The 18517-nt window shown below is 43.7% G+C and overlaps 1 protein-coding gene across 6 annotated transcripts in view; it reads left to right on the top strand.

The window, feature by feature from the left end:
- Positions 1 to 18517, top strand: part of GRIA4 (glutamate ionotropic receptor AMPA type subunit 4) — a 216759-nt gene that overhangs the window by 91367 nt on the left and 106875 nt on the right. For all 6 annotated transcript variants that reach the window (XR_014168021.1, XM_081909661.1, XM_081909660.1 and 3 more), the window contains exon 3: positions 1420 to 1659. Coding sequence is in view for 5 of the 6 variants with exons in the window: in XM_081909661.1 (XP_081765787.1) it covers positions 1420 to 1659 (240 nt within the window). In the remaining variant the exon portion in view is untranslated. The remainder of the gene's footprint in view (positions 1 to 1419; positions 1660 to 18517) is intronic.

Here is an 18517-nt window from a genome sequence, read left to right as displayed (position 1 = left end):
GACCTCCCATGTGTGCCGTTGAGCCTGTGCTTAAAGGTTTTTTTATAAATTGAATGTTCTTGAAACACGGGGAACAAAGTTCCACTTTATTGTTATTTTTCACAGCAGCTTATTTATCTCTCCTCACATCTGGTTATATCTACTTTGGCTACGTTATATTCCTCGCTAGCAGATCAGCTATCTAGCAGAGGTGAAGCAGCATGTGCGTTTATCATTTAAACAGCTGATGGGAGCTCCCAGTCAAGCTTAGTACAGTGGTACCTTGGGTTAAGTACTTAATTTGTTCTGGAGGTCTGTTCTTAACCTGAAACCGTTCTTAACCTGAAGCACCACTTTAGCTAATGGGGCCTCCTGCTGCTGCCGCACTGCCGGAGCCCGATTTCTGTTCTTATCCTGAAGCAAAGTTCTTGACCTGAGGTACTATTTCTGGGTTAGCGGAGTACGTAACCTGAAGCGTATGTAACCTCAAGTGTATGTAACCCGAGCTACCACTGTATTGTCTACACTGGCAAGCACCTCTCCAGGGCTTCCCACAGCAATGTTCTGCCAATATTACACAACTTTGCAGGACACACCAGTTGCCAGATATTGTGCTGCTGTGATTGATATACATCAATGATATGGTATGTGCCCACAACAGGTCTAAAACTGAAGGTTTGCATCTTTAAAAAAAATGTTGCTTGATTTTTGTGCCTTATGTGTTTTTATCATATCCTGGTCTATCGCAGTCAAGAGAATGAGTACAGTGGACTCTCGGGTTGCGAACGTGATCCGTGCGGGATGCACGTTCGCAACCCGCAGCTGCACGTCTGCACACACGCGGGTTGTGATTTGGCGCTTCTGCGCATGTGCAAAGTGCGATTTAGTGCTTCTGCGGATGTGCGACCACTGAAACCTGGAAGTAACCCATTCCAGTACTTCCAGGTTTCGGTGGTCCGTAACCCAAAAAAACGCAACCTGAAGCGTTTGTAACCCAAGGTATGACTGTATGTGTACACCCTGCTTCTATACTTGCCCTATAGCCTGTTTAGCATGCTCTGCTTATGTATGTATGCTTTTACCGTATGCTGTCCGTAATAAAGATTTGACCATTGACACACAGCGTGTTTCCTAGCTCTGGAGGTGTCCGGGGTCGAACCTGGAATCTTTGGCCTATAAAGCATATGTTCTAACATGGACCTACTATGGCTTTTGTCCTCAAAGGATGTAGACATAGGGATCATCTATTTCATACTACCATTTTGTGAAAGTCTCAACGGCCACTAGCTCTGCTGAAGAATTGCATGACAATGTTCCTGCTTATTGTCAGCTGCCCGCTCCTAATCCATGGTCGAGATGTTGATCTTGCTATCTTAATAAGCAGGAAGTATTTGGGTTTTTTTTTTAATCACACCTTTTCCCTGTTTTGCTTTCTTCCAGTCTGCTCCCAGTATTCAAGAGGAGTTTTCGCCATTTTTGGACTGTACGATAAAAGATCAGTACACACCTTGACCTCATTCTGCAGCGCCTTGCACATCTCCCTCATCACGCCGAGTTTTCCCACGGAGGGCGAGAGCCAGTTTGTGCTGCAACTGAGGCCTTCCTTACAGGGAGCACTGCTAAGCTTGCTGGGCCACTATAAATGGAACCGGTTTGTCTTTCTTTATGACACAGACAGGGGTAAGTAGCGTAACACCTTTCTGCTCAATTCGTTTACAGCCAGATGCATTTATGCACCTTAGAAAGAAGATGATCCTGGGGTGTGGTTTTTTTGGGGGGACACTTCACATTCTTAATTGTAATGGTTCTAGGGGTTGCTCGTGCGTAAATCGCCGCCACACCTGGCTGGGTTACCTGGGTGAACCCTTTCTGTCCGGACAGCCACTCACCCGTGGCTGTCTCAGTCGCTGGCAGAATCCATCAGTGGGCGTTTCTTGAACTTCTTCCAGCAAAGAAGCTCTTTGACGCCTAGTCTCCTCCTACTCTCCCTGCATGGAAGTCTTCTGCGCAGGGAGGGTGTGGGCAGCGGAGGACCCATGCTCTCCCCGCTGGTCTCCGGCGAGGAGTCATGGAGCCACCTCGCCGATTCCCCCATCTGCCCCCCTTCTCCACTGCTGCTACGCTGAATTCCTTCCCCAGAAGATGGGCTGCTTCTCTCCCTCCCAGGACGCTCTCCGGAACCCCTCTGGATGCCTCCCTCTCCCTCTGGCTCCGATGGCAGTTCCCTGACATTAATGTAGGCTGCAGTTCTATCCCCTGAAAGTGAGCAGCATTGAACTCAATGGGACTTACTGGCTTTGATTATACATTAGGTTTTAGCTTTCGCGGGTACCAAAATTAGCTTCAGAATCACAGCAATATGTTTGAAGGGCTCCAAAATGAAAAGCAGCTTTTTTTGCGTGCCAGTGTGGTATAGTGGTTAAGAGTGGTAGACCTGTAATCTGGTGAACCAGGTTCGTGTCTCCGCTCCTCCACATGCAGCTGCTGGGTGACCTTGGGCTAGTCCACTACTTTGAAGTCTCTCAGCCTCACTCACCTCACAGAGTGTTTGTTGTGGGGGAGGAAGGGAAAGGAGATTGTTAGCCGCTTTGAGACTCCTTAGGGTAGTGATAAAGCGGGATATCAAATCCAAACTCTTCTAAAAGCATGCACACACACACACCCCTTGTGATTCTTAGACTCACAAATTTACAATCTTGTTGATGGGTCGTTCGAAAGTGTTCAGCGCTGAGGGTTAATAATCCTGAAATAAATATACACACAATCCAGCAACAGACAGGTAAGCACCTCTAACTCTAATTAATTTCAGTGGGTGAGATTCAGGGCTTGAAGGACATAGCAATGAGGCAGGACTGTAGCTCGGTGGCACAGAGTCTGTCTTGCATGCAGACGGTTCCTGGTAAGGCTAGGCGTGTCCCCTGTCTGCATCTCCAGATTGCTGCTGGCAGTGATTGTGGATGATAGTGAGCCAAATGGAACATTGGTCTGATGCAGGAAAAGGCAGCTTTCTATGTTTCTGTAGGGACGCGGGTGGCGCTGTGGGTAAAACCTCAGTGCCTAGGACTTGCCGATCGCATGGTTGGCGGTTCGAATCCCCACGGCGGGTTGAGCTCCCGGCTTTCGGTCCCAGCTCCTGCCCACCCAGCAGTTCGAAAGCACCCTTAAGTGCAAGTAGATAAATAGGTACCGCTTACTAGCGGGAAGGTAAACGGCGTTTCCGTGTGCTGCGCTGGTGCTGGCTCGCCAGAGCAGCTTCGTCACGCTGGCCACGTGACCCGGAAGTGTCTTCGGACAGCGCTGGCTCCTGGCCTCTTAAGTGAGATGAGCACACAACCCTAGAGTCGGACATGACTGGCCCGTATGGGCAGGGGTACATTTATGTTTCTCTAATTGCATCACATCCTGTATCACAGAATTATCTACAATATGAGCTTGAGCTGTGGCTTAATATCCGCTGTGTTACATTATGCCGACTTTTCTAAACAAACAATGCCCGTTAACTGTAGCCCTCCCTTAGCACGATTTGCTGCGCTGATGACTTTGTGCACCTTTGCATGTACCGCTCACGTCTATGCTGAATCATTTTTTTATTCTTCTTTGCTTCCAAAATGCTCAGATAAGAAAGCTTTGAAACAATATCTATGGACCCTATTGAGCTGTTGACATTTTTAGTCGTTCCTGCCTTGCAATCTGTTCTGTGATCAAACTGAAGTAATTAGGAATCAAGCAGGAAAACAAATAAACAATTGTACTCCTTCATGCAAAGCCAAAAACATTTGCAGTGTTATTTTTAAAAAAACAAAAACAAAAACCACCAAATCAGTCCCTAGCCTGAATTCACCTTTTCTCATCAAAATTTCAAAGGCTAATCACAGGCGCACCATTTTGAAGTATGCAATGGCACGCCAAGGACGGCTTCAGAATCTCATTTCTGACAGCACACTTTGTAAACCTTTTTTCAGGAACTTATCTCAGAAATGTTGAAATCTTCAATGCATTTTTGAAATGGAGATGAAATAGTTATTATGTGGTGGATTTTCCTGCATTTTAAAAAAAACAGAATGGGAGGTCTGTTACTTCGTGACAGCATAAACAGCGAAGAGCGTTTGCATTGTGAAGACTTAAAAAACTTTATAATGGCATACTATTTCATGGGGGCAAGACCTAATTTGTCAAATGCATCTGATGAAGTGTCTCTAGCGCATGATGCTATGCTTATTATTCTTTAAGGTGTCACAAGGCTCTCTGTTGAAAAAAATACAATGAAAATGTAAATGTGCTTCTCCCCTCCCCCACACATTAGAGGGTTTTTTTTGCCCAGCTTGGGGGGGGGCGGAGTTGGCTATTTTTCACCAAAAAATGTAGTTCCCACTTGAGAGTGCTTAGCCAGCCTATTGCAGTAATCCCTTCTTTTCTCATTTACTTCCATGCAGCTTGCATTACCATTGAGAAACACTTAATTAAACACTGCTGCTTCTTTGGCGATCACTCGTTACCGAGTAAGATTGTCCTCCATAAACACGGTTTTAACAATGAGTCTGTAAGTGACTGTGGAGGCCAATTCTGGATCCACACGTCCTTCCACAGTGGGGACATTGGTTTCCGGGCGGGAGTTGATCACGGTGTGGATTTGCCAAGCGTGCCTTCCTCTTAGTGCGTTTCTCCCTTTGCATCCTGAGTTTGAGTGTCTTCAAAGCCCATGACACCTCTGGTAAAGGCTGTTCTCCAACTGGAGCGCTCACAGGCCAGTGTTTCCCAGTTGTCAGTGTTTATACTACATTTTTTTTAGATTTGGCTTGAGACAGTCTTTAAACCTCTTTTGTTGACCACCAGCATTGCGATTTCCATTTTTAAGTTCGGAATAGAGTAGTTGCTTTGGAAGACGATCATCAGGCATCCGCACATTAATTAAATGCATGTGTTGTGTGAAGGAATAAAACTCTCAGCCAAATTTGTGTGTTTGTAGTTGAAAAACTCAGTCTGTTCTTGCCAGCGGGTTTGAAAGCTCATAAAAGGTGCAACAGGCGAGCTTAGGAAGGTTAAATTTGTGTGGGGAAGCCTAGTTACTATGGGAACCTGAAACTTTATAAAACCGAACAGCCCTTTTGACTGGCTAAGAAGTTGGAAAGGGAAACTGCTATGAAGTGTGCAGGATAATTTAAGAGTTGGAAATCAGAAGAATGAAGCGGGAACAGAGAGAGTTGCAGAGGACCCAGACACAATTGACAAAGGCTGAGCTGAAAGCAGGAGGGCTGGGAGCTGCACTGCCAATAAGCTGAGAGAAATCAGTTTGTTATTAGGTTTCGAGTTAAATAAGGAAATAGTCTAGACAAGTTAGATAAATGTATTTCCCACAAAGTCATTTTGGTATCATAGCTGATATTATAGTTCAATACTAAAGCAGTATTGGTATCGCCCCCCCCCCATTTAGAAGTAATGTTTGCTTTTCAAAAGCTTTAGTCAAAGAAGTGAGGGGCAGATGGGGCTCATGAACCTGGAAAGGTCACCCATCTAGGAGAAGGAAAACTCTGATCCTATACCTCCACTGCCTTGTGGGATATCTTCAGGAGAAGAGAAGGCTAAGGAGTAAACCCTCCACAGTCACTTAGATGGTTGGATGGCGCCTTGTATGTCTCCTTTCGGCAACTCCTGGAGCCAAGCTGGTGCCAATGTATTGCTTTCCTTTCCTTTGGACCGCATTGAGGCCAAGAGGAGGGTCATTGTCTGGGCAGTCCAGGACCCCCATACACACTGCCCAGGCTAGCGGCCTGGGGAGATCACTTTGTTACTGCTAACATAACAGTCTGACTTCACCCCTCAAGGTGCACTCCATTGCCTCTTGAGACAGATGGATGCCAGCAACAAGTCAAAGCTAAACTAGTTGTTGACTTAAAATTCATCTGATGCTTTGATTTTCACCCTGTGATTCTGAGTGTTAGCTTCCACATGAGTTCAGAAGGGCCTTTGCAGTGCTATCCAGAAGCACATGGCTCCCGAGGAGTTTGTAATTACACTTTGTCTCTCACTTTGCCTCCAAGGGGCTCAAGATGCTCCTCCCACTCATTGTCCTCCTGGTCTCCATATCATCCTCAGAACAAACTCTTCCCACCTTGGATCAGATCTATGCTTCCAGGTGTCATAAGAAAGTTGCAGAGATAGTGCAGAATAGTGCGCACCCTGGAAATGATCTCTTTCAGCTTCTGCCTTCTGGAAGAAGGTACAGGGTTATAAAGACTAGGATTAGCCGCCTGAGAAACAGTTTCTATCCAAATGCGATTTTGGTTTTAAACGCAGTGTAAGGTCGTCTCTGTGGGAATATATTGTTTTTAATTATGGGATATCAGAGTTTTTAGGGGGTTAACCAGGGTGGGATAGCTGGGATAGCAAGATTGTTGGTTTTTGAATGATGTATTTTTTTTCAATTTTGTCGTTCTGTATGGGACAATGACAATGATTATCGTATCGTATTGTAAACCTGTGAGGTAGGTTAGTTTGAGAATTGGTGACTTGCCCCATGCCGCCCAGTGAGCTTCATAACTGAGTGGGTTTGAACCCTGGTCTCCCAGGTCCTAGCCTGATGTTTTAACCACTACACCATGCCATGCACTACATAGAGGTCCAGTTTTATGAACCAGCACTGCAGTCTGAAGCCTCTGTGTGAGGCTGCCATACCTTGCCTGCTTACAGCTGTTTAAACAGTCACTGTAATCATACAGATGAGGAGTTGAGTGAAAAGGACCTCCAAAAATCCTCCATGCTCTTTGGGGGTGGCAAAACTGATGCTTGGGGTGGCAGGTGGGGAGTGAGAAATTATCCACCAGTCTTTCTCAGAAATTATCTTTTGAGAAATTTCAGCCCCGCTATCATTGAATGAAACTTTTTTTGTTAGGTCATCTTGGTGGATGAAGGAAATAATTATTCTGAGAGAGGAGACTTTGGAAAGAGGAGGGAACAAGCCCATTGTTTCAACAACACATGAATAAAATTAAACAATATTAAAACTGGATCCCCAGTTGCACCCAAGTCAGCCCTATTGGAAACTGCAGCAATCATGTGTTGAGGCCCCATATGGAGAATACAGTTCACCACATTCAGCATGCCCACACAATCTTTACTAAATTGTGAGTCTCTTGGCAGGTGTACTTGCTTTCTTGCAGACTGTTGCATTTCACCTGCTGAGCTTCTGAGTCAGGGCTTGATTTCTGACAGAAATACTTCCAAAGCAAGTGCATAAGTATGAGTTTTTCAGTGAGAGCCGGTATAGTTTACTGAATATAGTGTTTTCTTTTTCTCCCCCTGCAAGAACTGTGTGGTCTTGAGTAAGTTACCATCGCCTATAATTCCATTACTTGAGTAGTGACCTTCTAGGAGGTGTAATTGTGAAGGTTGGGGGGGGGGAGATTGGAAAACACCTTGTGCATGATGAAAAGTGCCATGACAATGATTAATCATTATTACAATAAGCAGCGCTTTATTTGGGAAACCATGGCAATGTTTGTTGAAAGCAGCATTGATTCACATTAGAAAGGTACCTTTGAGTAGATTTGCTAGGGAATAGCTGCATTGCTAGGGTGCAGCAGAACAGTCAGCAGACTGTGCTGCACGATTTTATTTTAAAGAGTAAATTGAAATTTGCTCAGATAAAAAGTGTCATATTGAACACAAACCATAAACAGGAGACTGTGATCACAGGCGATCTGATGCATTTGAGTGAGTTGTTCAGACAGGAGCTGGCAGCTTTAGTGCTTGTTGCAACCCCTACATAACCTTTGGTATTGTATACTTCAAATGACAGGCAACCTGGGAGGCCCTGCAAATACGGCTGAGGTGAGAATAAAAATACAGGAAGCATATACAGCAGAGTAAATCTTTTTAGTAAATGTGTCAATTTTTAGAGTTTCAAAGCAAATTATTTAAATATATATCCATGGGTAAGGATGCAGTATCGGAATACACGAAAAGAAAACCAAATCTTGTGTAACAGATGCCATTAACACGGAGTTCAGTTGTGAGGTGAAAACTACCTGTATCATGAAATACTGTGGTACCTCGAGTTACAAACACCTTGGGTTACGAACACTTCGGATTACAGGCTTCACTAACCCGGAAGTAGTACCTCGGGTTAAGAACTTTGTCCCAGGATGAGAACAGAAATTGTGTGCTGGCGGTGTGGCGGCAGCAGAAGGCCCCATTAGCTAAAGTGGTACCTCAGGTTAAGAACGGTTTCAGGTTAAGAACGGACCTCTGGAACCAATTAAGTTCATAACCAGAGGTACCACTGTAATGACCCCACATTTATTCCATGCTTTCAAAATGTCGATAAATTCACTGCCATGCTGTGTTTTTATATACTTTATTGGAACCATTGGGATCTGGTCACTGATGGAGACAAGATACTCAGCTGATTGGACAAGGTTGTTTAATATCATTGATTGACTGACTGATTGATTGATAGCCCCAACCACTAAGGAAGGCTTCCAACAATTATAAAACCGCATTAAAACATCAAACATTGAAAACTTCCCTACACAGGGCTGCCTTCAAATGTCTCAGAAGAAGTAGGGTCTCCTTGACATTTGACAGGAGGGTGTTCCACCGGGCCACTACCAAGAAGGCCCTCTGCCTGGTTTCCTGTAACTTCACTTCTCACAGTGAGGGAACTGGCAGAAGGCCCTCAGAGCTGGATCTCAGTGTCTGGGCTGTATGATGCAGGTGAATATTCTCCTTCAGGTATACAGGCATATAGCATTTATAAACAGACATGTGCATTTTCGGAATGATGAACGACTGCTCATGTAACAACCAGAAACCAATTTGGTGTGGATATCCTGCTTAAAATATATAACAAAGCTAATGCCAGTTTTATGTGTCCTATAGCCTATATTTCAGACTTTCGACAAAATATTTGATGTATTTAAGGATGCTCTGAATACAGCTTCTGAAAGTAAAACAGAACAGATAATTAATTTTCATATAAGTGTCCTGAGTAGACAGCAGGTTCACGATTGGTGGGTGGACCGAATTTTGTACAATTTTGCATATGGTACGCAAGAGTGATTCAGGTCTATCTTGGTGTCGGTGCTCCTGGATGGATAGTGATCTGTATGCAGCAAGTAACAATGCTTCAGATCTGCTTTGCAAAACTTTGTACCTGCTTTTGACGATAAGCGTCTCAAACCTTTGATGCCAGCATGTGGGCAGGCGGAAATATCCTTGAAAATAAAGGGACAGGTTTCACACATCCCAAGGATGTCTCCTGCTGTTTTTATTTTTCATTGTGAAGGAGAAGCTGGGATTATTCTCAAATGTGAGGGAGAAGCCCTTTTGTTTCCAGAATAGGAACCACATTTGTCACCGAGAAAACAGGTGCTGTGATATTCTCGACAGGATACCAAACACAGCCTGTTTAAGCAGCCTCTGTTGTGCCAGCCTTCGTGGTTGCGAAGTACAGCTGGAGTCAACTTCATTGTCTTACACCAGAGTATCTCTTCAAGCACGCCACTGGTTTCCAGGAAGTTACTTCAGAGTTACCTCTTTGGCATGTCTTGGTGCATCATTAATAAAATGGGGGTATTCAAGGCCACTAATAAACCTAAGGTCAGTAACACTGGCTGACAGACAGTTGATAAATGAAGTATCCTGCAGAGCAAGCATCCAAGGAAGCCTTGAAAAGCGTCAAAGGAGGAAGCCAGCCACACATCCAAACTCGTATGCTTTAGAATTTTATTTCACTGTGGACATCTGAGTCCGGCAGCTGGTGCATTTAGTCTTTTATGCAGCCACAGGTGTTGGCTTCGGCCCTGGAACACATAGTTGTGGGAAACAAAGGCAGGCATAGTGGCAGCTGCCAGGGCCTGGCAGTGGTGCCAAATAAACATTGAATGTAAAACAAATATATGTGCCAACTGGGCTCCAAATTGAGTTTCTAGTTCAGAAAAATTAACTTGTCTTTAGAGAAGCATTATCTGAGGACTATAGACGAACGTCCAAAGCTGTTACAAGGTACAAGGCACGCATTTTGTTGAAATGGGGGGGGAGGTGTATAAAAAAGCAAATAAAAAAATGGGGGGCATGCTTTGCAAAAGCAGAAACTTACTGGCTTTCCTGAAACTATTTCACATTCTTGCACACACATTGGGACAAGTTAATCAAGGGTTTAATGTCCGCTGCTTCACTGGAATAAAGCAAACCTAACATTAAGTCAGTGAGAATTTCTGGAGGGGCTGCATCGCCAGGAACTTATCACAAACTCCCATGGGCTCCACTTTTTCTCTGTGGCCAGGATCCAAAGAGTTGCACCAAAGGACTTCAGTTTCTTTGATCCGCAGACCTCTATGCCACATTACCACCCTGTTTCTGAAAGTCTCCTTAATTTCAAAAGTGGGAAATCCACTTTTCTCTAAAGGCTTTGACTTTACCCTCTCATCCCCATCCCAAAAAGGAAGGGTGCAATGGAAAACCACATGCTTTCCATTTGAAAGATCCCAAATTCTATCCCTGCCACGTCCACTTAAAAGGATTAGATATCTGGTGATGCATTTATGGGTCCCTAGTCTGTGTGAGGAAGGGAGACCTGGCCAACCAGTGTCCGCCTCTGTTTGCCCTTCCCTTCGTGCAAATTTCTCACTGTTTACTTCTCCCTGGCTGCCTCCACCAAATAGCCTTTGGACCCATGAGGCTCTGTGAGAACAACTCTTGGTGGTATGGGGTTGAAACTTAAGCATAGGGAGGATAAAGGATGAGATCACTTCTGTAAATTCTGCCTTTCTTTCTCTTGCACTTATTGTTTGCGCGCGCTCTCTCTCTCTTAAAAAAAAGAAATATATTTTCTTTCTTTTTTTCTTTTCTTTTTGAGTTATTTCCTTTAGGTGGCTTATTGTAAATTCTCCACGGAATTTGCATAAAATGTTCAGAGGAGGATGCTTCAAAGCAGATTTAATAGATAAGGAAGCTAAGGAAGAGAGGCTGTATAGATGAATCAGCTTCCTATTAAGCTAAAAAAAAAGTGACTAAAAAAAAAGAAGTACAAAAAAGGCAGAATAAATGCAAACAGCATCCAGGAAGGAACAAACTAGCAAAGTAGAACAGGGTCATAAGACTTAGAGAAAAGAGAACAAATAATGCAGATCATTTGAGAAATTGGGGGGGGGGGCAATACATATATATATATATATATATATATATATATATATATATATATATGCTTTCGTAGATTTTATATATACACACACACACACATATATATATACACACACACACACACCAGAGCTACATTTCCTAAATTCAAACTTATCACAATAATATGTTTTGATGATCTAAAGTCAACAAATGTTCAAGAGCTTGGGAGAACTATTACAAAAAGGGCACGTGCAGGTGGTTAAATAAAATTAATTGGCTGTGGCACAGATGCTTAAATATGTTTATTAAATAAACAGAGGGTTAATTGTTTTCTTGTACTTGGACCTCCCTTTGCACTGAGGAAAGCTAAGAGCAGCAGGAGTCTTTCATTTAGGAACCAGTCAGATCCATACCTCCTTAGCTTCACAGAGCTACATTTGAATCGGGTATTGTGTAGGTGTTTTATATGCTAATGTTAGAAGCTTCTGAGCCAAGATGGAGGAGGTGGAGAGTGTAGTTTTAAACCAGAACAGATATAAAGTGGGTGGGAAATGAAAACCTCAGATGGGAAGAATCTGTGGTATATGGTTATCTCTTGACGTAAACTTCATAGGATGGGCAGGGAAGAACCAGCTGGGAGCTCCTTATGTCTTTTGAATATTTGGGAGCCAAACATTCAAAAGGTACAAGCAGAATCAAGGCAGTTGATAGGAGCTAGCATCAAAAATAGTTTGGTACTTGGGGCATTCTATCACATACACACAACCAAAATGGCTAGCGTTGAAGGTTGAAATCAAGAGAATTATCTAAAGAAAAACGTGTTATGACAGAAGTGTGTTCAGGTCACAACAAACGGTGAAGAATTTCTAGGTATCCTAAAAGACGTGCACCTATAACAACTGGCTATTGAACAACTGGATACAAGACGACTTTGGACCTAATCCCCAGTGATCAGAGCTGGGATCAGTTAGGATTAAGTGCATTGAGCATTGAGTGGTAACTGGTTGAAAAGCAATTATTGGGAAGGTTTCTCTCTCTCTTTTTCATCACCAGTTTAAAAACAACATAAAAAACCTTTTCCAGATAAGATTGCACGAAGGTGTGGTAGTCAGGAAACATATATATGCCTTTGTTACTGGCCAAATTTAATAATGTAATGTGGTTATCAGTCGGCTACTCCCCAACACATATATCCAGTCTGGATTGACTAAAAAAGACGCACAGCAAATTGGCAGAGATCCATAACTTATTGGCTCACATTTTTCATTCTGTTTAGCAAGATCCACTGAGCCTGTTTTATATCATATTTCCTTCACCACTAACACCAGACTTGTGAAACCTGTCACACATTCTTACTGAATAAATATTTTTTATGCACCTTATATGTTAAGATTTATGTAACTTGGGAGGAGTTTAATAAATATCCGGCCTGACTGTTGGAATTAAAGTCGGGATCCATGGGATTCTGTTTGGCTCGGTTTTGTGTGAGAATCTGCTTCAAGCACTCAAAAATTTGAGAGCTCTTGAAAAAACAACAACCCCAAGAGTAATGCATGCAATAACCTGATTGTTAAAAGCTCAGTTGCTTTCCCCTTGCAGGCTAAAAAGGGGTGAAGGGAGTGCTTACAGGGGGGAGAATCCAGGAGGCTTCTGTTCTGACTCACTGTCCTTACCTCCTTGTCTGTCATTTCCTGAAATGATTGTGGGAATTGAAATTTCAAAGCACATCATCAGCCACATCTTTCGACTGCCAGTTTATATGGAGAAAATAAGAAGGGGGAATCATTTTCAAGGGTGGGAGGGGGAAGGAATTTTATGGAGAAGAAAATTCACAGCATGGTTCAAAGCAGTGCTATTTTTTTTTCTAGAAAAAGAGGTGCCAGAACTCACCATGATCTCCTCCATCATTCTCTTATAAGGGCAATGGGGCCCACCTGAGAGGTGCTGGAACTGAGTTCTGGTGAGTTCCGGCTGAAAAGAAAAGCCCTGGTTCAAAGCCAAAAAAAGTAATAAGAGTCTGCTGGATCAACCAATGCCCCAACTATTTTAGCAACCTGCTCTTGTGGTGGGCAGCCAGATTCATGTGGGAAACCCACAAAGCTGAACCCGAGCACAGGAGAAATCTCCCCTCCTATGGTATCCAGCTACCAGTATTCAGAAGTACTATTGTCTGTAAGAGGCAAAGCATACCTATCATGACTAGCATCCATTGATGTGCTTGGATATATTTAAAATTCAATTGCAGCAAATAATATATGTTAGAGTTTGTTGTGGTTGATTTATATGCCCCATAATAAAAATAGGCAGGGGTGTTTCTGAGGAATTAATCACGCATGATCTGAAACAGGATGGATGGAAGTGCATGGAAAGTGTGTGATTACTCTCACTGCCCTCCATAGAGGGTGCTGCTAACTGTCACTTCCTGCTGCATGTAAACATAATATTTCAGAATATAATATAATACAGTGGTACCTTGGGTTAAGTACTTATTTCGTTCCGGAGGTCTGTTCTTAACCTGAAACTGTTGTTAACCTGAAGTACCACTTTAGCTAATGGGGCCTCCCGCTGCAGCCACACTGACGCCACACTATTTCTGTTCTCATTCTGAAGCAAAGTTCTTAACCTGAGGTGCTATTTCTGGGTTAGTGGAGTCTGTAACTTGAAGCGTCTGTAACCTGAAGCGTCTGTAACCCGAGGTACCACTGTAATGCAAAATATGTGTGAGGCTTCGAAAGAAACTAAGATACTCCTATATCATTATTCACTTTAATTTGCAAAATTGTTTTCCGAAATACTTACTTCATATAGACCAATTCAGGAGGAAATCTGCTTCATTGCTAAAAATTCTAAATCTTAAAGCACTCTCACTGTTGCCCTATTATGCAAAGGAAGTGATGAGGAGTGAAGAGGGCTTCAAACATGAGGGCGCATTGAGAGATATGAAAGACCAAGCTGAAATGCTGATTACCAGAACCTCTTCTCTTCTGATAGAGACATTTCCAGTGTTACCAACACACAGCTGTTAAAACGGCGCAGTTGTTCAATCAGACGCAGTCAGGGCCGTTCGGCTTTCACTTGGACAATTCTGAATGCAGGAAGTAAAGAATGAGTGGCAGCGGCAGAGGGGTGGCAGCGGGAAGAGTCGCAGAGAAGAAATGGTTGTCCCATAAATGAATCAACAAAAACCAGAACATCTGCTCATCAGAAACACCAGAAAGTAATGTTGTTTTATTTACACAGCTCTTCCTGATGGCTGTGGCATACATAACAAGTCTGGATGATTCGAACTAATGTCAGTTACAGCAGTACCTCGGGTTAAGTACTTAATTCGTTCCGGAGGCCCGTTCTTAACCTGAAACTGTTCTTAACCTGGAGCACCACTTTAGCTAATGGGGCCTCCTGCTGCTGCCGCACCGCCAGAGCCCGATTTCTGTTCTTATCCTGAAGCAAAGTACTTAACCTGAAGCACTATTTCTGGGTTAGCGGAGTGTGTAACCTGAAGCGTATGTAACCTGAAGCGTATGTAACCCAAGGTACCACTGTATCTTTCTTGGCTGCATGTCTTTTATAGCACACTCCTTGTGTTTAAATCCCTCAACAGCTTTTAAAGCTTGCATTTGCTGCATTGAATCTGAAGATATGAGCCGCTACTACACCTTTACTATCTCTTTTGTTCAAATTAGGGCTGGGTTATGTCAGGTTTCCAGCATCATGATGTGTCACTGGCCAAACATTGTGATCTGGCACTACACTGCAATGTCAAAATGACAAGCTGCATTAGCACAAGCACCATAAGGCGCCAAGGTGAAATTGCCGCCGCTCTCACCAAGGGAGCTGAGGCAGTTTCACCCCAGCTCCTCGCAGGGCCGGGGAAGATGCAGCTTGTTCCCAGAGCCGGGGTCTGGGGTCTGAGGGAGTCCCGTCGCGCAGGTGAGCGTTCAACTGCTCCCACCCTGCAGCTGAACGATCCCTGATGCCTCTCTGGATCACCCAGATCCAGAATCACTGTGTGATTCCCCCAAAGAAAGAAGTGCAACTAAATGTTGATTTTGACTGACAGCATCAAGGGGGCGAATGGAAGAGGGGCCAATTAAAGAGTAACGAAGAACTGGCAGGGGAGGTATAGAATCATCACACATTCTGAGAAAGGACAGCAGCTTCTGGGCAATGGCAGCAGCTGCTAAGTTTCACAAAGAGCTGTGTTTTTCTGATAGGGTAGAAGGATTAAATGTTTCATTTTCCCACATGGAGTAAAACCATGGAAGGAATACCCACCCCGGTTCTTCAGATATGACCTCTTCACCCTCCTCCTCTGCAGATTCGTGGTCATTAATTTAAATTGTCTCTCCTCTCTCCCTGATGGGTAGGAGAAACAGAATGGGGTACCTCTTTAGAGACCAAACAGCAGCTTACGATGCATTTGAGTTGCCTGCCAGAGTATTTCCTTTCAAACCAGCAGTTTTTTTCCTCTTTTTTTCAACGCTGCCTTGTGGTGGAGTGTCAATCATACATGTCACTTATAATTTTTCCCTGTACCCCTTTGGGCCTGTCCACCAACCTGCAGCAAACCATTTGGCGATTTCTCTTTTTCCACCTGTGCCTCTGTAATGACATCCTGTCTCTTAATGCTCCCTTGCCAATTTTTAAACATTCTGCCAAGCAGGGAGAATTAATAACAAGGTCTGAAAATGTATTTAATATAGCCCCAGTGCCCCTGTGAGCCATTCTTATTATTTTGTTTCCCGGCCCACACTCCTTGCTGACATTCAGGGCCATATAAAGAATGCAAACTTAGATGGGAAAAAGTGGAAGGGGCCCCCAGGACAGTCGATTGGCTGAGATTTAACTCTGGGTAGTATTTAAGCAATTGCATAATTGTCATCATTCTGCAGTCATTGCTTTTGAGTATTAAAATTACTTCAGGGAACCCCCAATCCAAAACCGCAGTTCCAACAAAGCTACCCCAAAAAGCACCATTTTTTTGCTAGAGTGACTCTCTTCTGCGGGGCAATGGAGAAATTTTATAAAGCAGCCACTGCCCTGAGGAAAATTACTGTATTTTTCACTCTATAAAACGCACCAGACCACAAGACACACCTAGTTTTTGGAGGAGGAAAACAAGAAAAAAAAGTATTCTGAATCTCAGAAGCCAGAACAACAAGAGGGATCGCTGCACAGTGAAAGCAGCAATCCCTCTTGCTGTTCTGGCTTGTGGGATAGCTGCGCAGCCTGCATTCACTCCATAAGACGCACACACATTTCCCCTTACTTTTTAGGAGGGAAAAAGTGAGTCTTATAGAGCAAAAAATACGGTAATTTGGCCTGCAAAGGGAGAGCCATGGTGTGGGTTTCTAGCCAACCTTTCCTTGCACAGATTTTGTCACTCCTGCCAGCTCTATTTCTCCTGCTTGTTGTAACATAGGAGATCAGGATATGCACAGGCATAGTTGGCCTATAAAGATCAGATTTGCCGAGTCTTACATGCAAATTGCAGACGAGCCCTATATGCATGAGAGTTCCACTTAGTGTAAGGTTACCAGATTTAGCGGCCTGGTAAATATTCACTTTGTTGACTGAAGAAGGGTGCACATCTGTTGCAGAGTTCCTAGTGATAAATAACATGAGGCAAGTCAGAGCTCCCACCAAATCAGTGGGAAGTCCCATCCCTCCAGATCATCCCTATTCGCTACTCTCATGACGTGAAAGAGTTGCTGTAGTGCGATTGTGAGCCTGGACCCCTCCGGTTTGAATTCTGTCTTTGCCATATGATTTTATGCAAACCACTGTGTTTCAGCACTGCCTGTAGAATGGGAACAACAGCACTATGCTTCCTTACAGGGTGGTTATAAATATTGCCAGTGCTATAAAGCTGGTAAGGTTTGTACAGTGGTACCTCAAGTTACAAATGCTTCAGGTTACAAACTCCGCTAACCTGGAAGAGTTACCTCGAGTTGAGAACTTTAAATAAAGAAACTGGTGTGGCAAACTTGCTCTCAGACGTTCTACCCCCAACAGATACAAAACCCCAAGAATTGAAAGAAACTCAGGACATCGTCCACACTTACTAAAGGTAAAGGTAAAGGTACCCCTGCCCGTACAGGCCAGTCTTGACAGACTCTGGGGTTGTGCGCCCATCTCACTTAAGAGGCCAGGGGCCAGCGCTGTCCGGAGACACTTCCGGGTCACGTGGCCAGCGTGACATCGCAGCTCTGGCGAGCCAGAGCCGCACACGGAAACGCCGTTTACCTTCCCGCTGGTAAGCGGTCCCTATTTATCTACTTGCACCCGGAGGTGCTTTCGAACTGCTAGGTTGGCAGGCGCTGGGACCGAGCAGCGGGAGCGCACCCCGCCGCAGGGATTCGAACCGCTGACCTTTCGATCGGCAAGTCCTAGGCGCTGAGGCTTTAACCCACAGCGCCACACTTACTACTGCATAACAATACAGTGGTACCTCGAGTTACAAACACCTCAGGTTACAAACAATTCAGGTTACAAACTCCGCTAACCTGGGAGAGTTACCTCAACTTGAGAACTTTGCCCCAGGATGAGAACGGAAATCATGTGCCAGCAGTGCAGTGGCAGCAAGAGGCCCCATTAGCGAAAGCATGCCTCTAGTTAAGAACAGTTTCAGGTTAAGAACGGACCTCCAGAATGAATGAAGTTCGTAACTAGAGGTACCATTGTATTCAACATAGCATGGAGCAAATAGGCTCCATCAGTGCAAGGATTTATCCTTGCTCAACAGAACAGTCTCTCCCTCTCATAGCCCCACCTAAATCTGTTCTGGGTTTTTCAGCTCAGCTCTCTGCAACAGATTTGGGGATGGCGGGGCTGCATTGAGTTATTTAGCTGAATACCACTCAGAAAGTTACCCTTAGACCTTGTAGAAAATATAAAGTGATTTGCCTGTTTCATTGTGTTTTATTTTATTTTTTTTAATTCTCAACTTAATACTAGAATGTTGACATTCACAATTTATTCTATCAACTGTCTTCTTTTCATTCTCAGCTCCAAAACAGAACCTTATATTATATGTGACAACATATTAATTTAGATTGGCTTAATTTGAAGGTTACATTCATTTGAATTTTCAAGCAGGGCTTTGAAAGGAAAATGGTGTATTAAAGATCTCTGGTGAGGCCTAATGGGTTTATAAAAATAGAAAACAGCAAGCCTAAGCTCATAAATATTGATGTCCAAAGATCCCATTCCACTTGGATTTTTCTTTTTAAAATTAGTAATCTGCCATAGGTTCGAGCCATTTTGAGCTCTATCATCTTGGCACTGTATAAGAGAAACAGTAGAACACAGCATCTCAAAAAGCCAGTGAAAAACTTCAAGTATTCAGTTTTTTACTGAAATGATAAGGCAGTCCATTGAAAGAACTGTTTTAAGCGCTGAGTACTATTGATCAGAATAA

The sequence above is a fragment of the Podarcis melisellensis genome (assembly GCF_964234715.1).
Source record: "Podarcis melisellensis genome assembly, chromosome: 4".
In the NCBI taxonomy this organism is placed as follows: Eukaryota; Metazoa; Chordata; class Lepidosauria; order Squamata; family Lacertidae; genus Podarcis; species Podarcis melisellensis.
Note: the sequence above shows the minus strand (reverse complement) of the source record. Positions and strands in the feature narration are given on the sequence as shown.